We start from the raw sequence: 6,097 nt of genomic DNA on the forward strand, positions 1-6,097 counted from the left end.
CTTTCTTCTAGGGAGTAAAAGACAAAAATATTTTAGTGAAATACTGTTAGATGGTATATATATATATATATATATATATATATATATATATATATTTATATATATGAAATGCATTAATGAACAATATAGAACCTATGCAATCTTTTAATGTGAAATCTCTTGTTATGATGAGTGTTTTTTTGTATTTTTTACCTTATTTGATATATTTTTTCAAATATGTATATTTTAGATGATGTTGGGACATTTGATCTTAATGATATGGATGCCTCAAAAGTCCCTGCACTTAGTAATGTGCTAAAAAAATTCACTAGGTACACATACAGTATTTAAGAAGGAAAAAAGTTCAATTCTATCACTTTTTTAACTGGTGTACTTTTTAAAAGAGCACAGCTGTAACTGTATCTTTTCTGTAAAAGTATCTGTATCAGATCTGTATAGTTGCATTCATTCTACTAAATACATAATTTTGCAGAAAACACCAATCAGTTCACTGAACTGTATGTTGCTGCAGCTTTAGTTATTGAGCTCTGTACTACATACAAACTTTTTTTTTCTAGTAAAGCAGATTAGGCATGTAAAATGTGAAAAAGGAGACAAGAGCTCCATTTACTGGCTAAAAATCTTTAAATAAATGAAACTACTGCAGACAGGCTTCCCATTTGTGACAATTACATGTTGGCGCAATTATTTTTGAGATAATCATTAGTATTGTCCTTTTGGAGTGTATGATAAGGCGGGAAGACATTATTTTTAATAGCAGATTTTACACCATTTAATAACAAATATAATATTAATATATTAACTTGATGGGGTAAAACTTAAATGAGATCTCAAAGAGATCTACGTTTGGACCTACTAAAAATTGTATGTGTTTATTTCTTATTACTGAACATAATGAATAAAATATATAAAAGCTATACATTTCGTTAAGCATTTTTAAAGGCAATTGAACAAAATAAAAATGTGAATTCAAAACTGACCTTGAAACGAATCCAATAAGTTTGAGATTTTCTGATGGAGTAGATTTAAGTGGGTTGAGAAGATCTCTGATCCTCACAGAACCAGCAATACCAATTCCTACTACAACCACACCAAACATTGTGGTATTCTGCAAGAAAAATAAAAAAAAATATCAGTAATCTGAGAAATCGCCTTAAAACCAGATATGTGCACTTGATCCTGTCTTGTAAAACTAGTAAACCAATATCACATATGAAAAGACAGTTATCCAAGAAAGTAACAAAGTTTGCGATAGTAAGGAAAGAATCCAGAGGTCAAGAATAAAAAGTCAAGGTGGATAATCCATGGTTGCTAGAGGTTTTGTGCCCTGGAGGTCAAGTATAGGTTGGTCCAGGTAGTAAAAAGGGAATAGAAGACCATATCTAGGTTAGTAACGGACAAATCAGGAACAAAACACACACCCTAGCCATTACTACACACTACTTTCACAGCAATGTGGCCAGATTCAGCTTTCATAGCTTTTTTTCAGCAGTAGGAAGCTTTTTTTGGACAAGAATGGAAGACCGCTGGGAAACACCCAGGACCAGGAGAGGCATAGGCACAGGAATATTGTTATTATATTCTTTGCGATTCTGTAAATACTCGATTTAAGATATAGGTGTCATTTTTTATCAGTAGTCAGGCATACAGATGTAAAGTGAATGTAGCCTTTCTTGCCTTTTCATGCTGGTCAAGGTAAAAAAGGTTCACTTGGCTTCTCCATCACCGTAGGGAAATCCTCATCTTTTGCTACCACACCACTCCTTTGAGCTACTGAGACTTGCCCTTGCAAGCTCCCAACCAACATGGAGTTTACAAAAAGGGCTCTGAAATACTTTCCTACCTAATGGGACATGGGTGAAGATGAATAAGTCACATGCTCACGTGACCTATACTTTATAGTGCTGTTTTTTTCCTCTAAAAACGAGGAGTGAGTAAACCTTTTTACTTTACATATAAAAGTACACTACCCTAACAATACTGGTAAACATCAGCATACTGGAAACACTGAACCCATAAGACAAAATATAAATAGCTTTAAAAAATCTATACATGGCAAGCCAATAATTAGTCTTTGCATCAGTTAACAGGTTCTGGTAAGTAAGCAAAGAATCCAATAATGTCAAGCTGATGACATCCTGACAATGTTCTAGTGGTGTGGAAGCTACTTTATTGTTCAATATTAACAGAAAAAATACAGGAACAGCAGCAAAAACATTCTGTTAGACTATTTTAGGCTACTAAAATGCAAATATGAAATGTGGAAATCTTCAGATTTACATGATAACCAGGCCACTGAGCACTATTTATATATATATATATATATATCTCCTCTGAAATTACACATTAGGGCTTATTTTCAGGGGATGTCCTATTTTTCTCATGTACAAATCTATATTTATTCATGTACAAAAAATCTTTATTAACCAAAACCTGTAACCAATATTACAATGCTATAGAAAGACACCTCTGTGTTACCTGTGACCTCTCAAAATCCCAGATTTTTCCTGTTATATACAAGAAGTCATGAATAAAAATGGACAAAAATGAATAATGAACAAAAAAACACAGCTTCATAAGCAAACAAGTGCAACATAACAAGAAAATGTGCTGACAATTAACATATGACTTTTAGAGTATAGAGTAACATGCAGACACAGAAACAAAGCTTTCAAAGCTTTGTTGACCACAAACAGTAACCAATATAAAACTGAGTAAAAGCAAAAAAAAAGAAAAAAGAAAATCAATGAATAAATATGCATTGCTGCTAATGAATGAAATACCAGCAAGGACCCTTTGAAAAGAGAATCCACCAACCTCCTATTAGCTGTAGTGTCACACCAGAGTACCGAAGGTTAAATAACCCTGCGATTTCTTCACCCCTTGCTCCAGTGCTTTGAAAATCTCCTGCTCTCTCCTTCCTCTTGGTATCCCTCCGCCTACCATGTGACCGCACCCTCCGAAAAAGCCAATAAAAAAAGGCTTACTCTCGGGGGATGCATGATTAGCATGCTACGGCTTACTTTCGGGGTAGGTCTTATTTTCGGGGAAACATGGTATATCTTGCTGGAAATGTTGGTATACCTGGATTATCTTTTAAATTGTATTTAAAACCAAAACATTTTTAATTTTTTCATTAGGTAAGGAAATGTTAACAACCCTCTTCATGTCCTCATGATCAACCCTGTTTGTCTAAAAAAAAAAATATAAATTATTAATAAAACAGGGGTTATGGTTTATATAGGGGAATATACTGGAATTCAAGGGGTAGTTTGAGCTCTGTACACACAGCACTGCTCAGTTCCATGGGGAGGGGAGAAGGGGGCAACCTGCTGTGTCCTCTGCTACAGGAAAATGTCAATGGTTGTCACTGGTCAGTCATTATAGCGGGTCACTAAATGGTGTTAGATAACTACTGCACACACGCTAGATTTCACTAGCCAATTATTCAGCATGTGTATATAGCTTAAGAAGGAATATCCCACATATTTATTTTTAGACCATTCATATTAAATGATAACTGAATTGAAAATTTTTATATTGGGGGGGGGGGGGGCATTCTGAAGGGAAGAAGGGAAAATAGGGACGCGGTCATAGAAAAAGAAAAGGAGAAAAGTTAAATTCATATCAGACATGCCTTTCTTTACTTCTTGCAAATTTAAAAAAGTTACTGTATGTCTATCTTCCAGGCTGTCTTGTTTTGCTATTGATAAGGAAGAGAATCAGCCAAGTACATGTAGTACAGACCAGTGTGTTTTCTAAAGATAAAGGTCTATTGGTCACACCCCATACATCGTTCATGTTTGGGAATCTGTTCAGTTACCATTCAGAATCCATTAAGGAAACAAGTATAAAAAAATCATATTTTATAAAACATTCAAGTGGGGCAAAACTTCAATAAACCCACAGGCTGTACAGTATAAATAAGAAAAAGACTTCAATATGTAGTTGATAAAGTAGAAACCATGGAAGGTCTTATGTCTTGTAGAGAGGTTGATACATAGAAAATTGCTAAATGAGCAGTGGAAATAATTCTGGGGCCCCATTACTCTATGAATCCAAGAGCAACTCCATCTTTCGCAAAGCGTTGTTATGCTCTAGTTACTTTGTTCTTGGAACAAACATTCTGAGATGGAAGTTCTAATGGATGGAGTTGTTCACAGAGCAAGGTTTATCCCAGGACACGGGATCAAAGTTTATCACATGTATCACTGGACACATAACACATAACTCAAAGCCACATTCACACCGGATGATGTGAGAGATTCTTTATAAGTAACCAACAAATATATATTTATTCAACACAAAAACATACCAGTCTGTCAGCTTTTGTACAAGCAGAAGTATAATATAATATAACTGAAGCACTTCAGTGCTATGTAATCATACTCATACCAACAAAAAAAAATCTGCAATTTAGTTTAGCAATCAGCTACAGAAAAAAAGTATACAGAGTCTGTTTAAACAGTTTTTACTGTATATATATGATTAAGCATCATATTATTCCCAATACCTACTGCTTACTTTACAACTGATCATGTGCAGGTCACCACACATTTACACATTATGGGTCGAATTTATTAAAGCACTCCAAGACTGGAGAAGATTCATGAACATTCTTTAATAAAAAAAAAAAAAAACATTTCCCCTGTTCCTGGTGATTTGGTATTGCCAATACTACATGGCACATGTACCATAGAGCAATAGTGCCAGAAAATTTTGGTGGTCCACAGAAAAATGTGGACATTATTTGCAATTTTTATGTTTTATTAATAATAAAACAAAAATAATATTCTGATACATTCTTATATTCTGAATGACAACTTCCGCATTTATATTTCACTAAATTCACAATCTGTGCTAAAGACAGAAAAAGTTGCAGAGTGACGGCAGTGTAGTCTTTAGTTGTATGAGGAAACCATTGCCGAGCTGCACACTTCAGTATTATTTCCACCATTACAACAGTCAGCCCGCTACCCAAATACCGATTCTTATCTGATTGTTTTATTTTGTTTATCTACCAGTTGCTCTTTTAGGTAAGCAAGACCTTAACTGTGTATTTCCTTTAACTGTTATATTTAATGACATCAAATAGTTTGACTTTGATAACTATCATTTCTTATTTGGTCTTGGATTCCAAATAAATAAACCCATAATGATTGAGAAAAAGCAAACAAATATTTTCCATTTCGTTACCATAGATAATGCAACTAATGATAATAGTAATTCTTTATTTAACCGTGAGCTGATCAATGGGTCAGAGCCTCCACAGTCCTCGTCAGGCACCATTAGGTAGATCATTATTTTACAAATGTATTTATCTTTTTAAAAAAATTCATATCAGTGGTCCACGGGATTTAAAAGGGCCGATATCGGACAAGAATCTGGGTGAGTACAGTGCCCGTTCTCCATCGTCCGAACGACCGTCCGATCCACGGACGATGGCGCTCCATCGTTCTTACCCTCCCACTCCACAGAGCAGAACGGTACAGCGTGCTTAGTCATTGTAAAGGACTGCAGGGTGCTTAGGAAAACATAAGTATGTACAATAATCGCGAGTATTATATATATATATATATATATATTGAGCCAATAGTCACCGGCAGCTTCCTACATATACTTCTATTTGCTGGGATTGTACCTTCCACGGCTTTCTGAAATATTAATGTACAATGCAAGCCAACATCCCAGAAATATCAGACATTGCCAGTGATCAGAGTTCATCTTGTCCAGCAATGGCAGCAATTACCCTGGAAGTAGGATAGTCTGAGAATTTGTAAGGACAGGCAAGGTGTAACTTTAACACTCTGACTTTACATAATCTGTATCATGATGCTGGATTATCCCTGGCATTGATCCCAGCAAGCAGCTGACAAGTTACTGACCTCATGTCTAACATGATCTAAAGCTGTACATTATTTTCATCTAATCACATTCACCCAAATCATGGAAATAGGATTACTAAAATCCATGTGTAATGTTCTATTATATGACACTTTATATAATCCTATGGAATATACATTCTATTATATGACACCTTATATAATCCAAGGAAAATACATTCTATTATATGGCACCTTATATAATCCAAGGAAAA

General features: G+C 34.8%; 1 protein-coding gene across 2 annotated transcripts in view; it reads right to left on the minus strand.

Moving 5' to 3' along the window:
- Window positions 1-6,097, minus strand: part of BLVRA (biliverdin reductase A) — a 16,019-nt gene that overhangs the window by 9,147 nt on the left and 775 nt on the right. The window contains exons 1-2 of one of the 2 annotated variants that reach the window (XM_072412154.1): window positions 2,818-2,841; window positions 981-1,108 (exon numbers count right to left, since the gene is read on the minus strand). In XM_072412154.1, the coding sequence (XP_072268255.1) occupies window positions 981-1,099 (119 nt within the window). In that variant the 5' untranslated portion in view covers window positions 1,100-1,108; window positions 2,818-2,841. Of the gene's footprint in view, window positions 1-980; window positions 1,109-2,817; window positions 2,842-6,097 lie in introns of those variants that run through there. The other variant, XM_072412153.1, reaches the window with a different exon arrangement.

Source organism: Pyxicephalus adspersus, chromosome 5 (assembly GCF_032062135.1).
Source record: "Pyxicephalus adspersus chromosome 5, UCB_Pads_2.0, whole genome shotgun sequence".
NCBI lineage: Eukaryota > Metazoa > Chordata > Amphibia > Anura > Pyxicephalidae > Pyxicephalus > Pyxicephalus adspersus.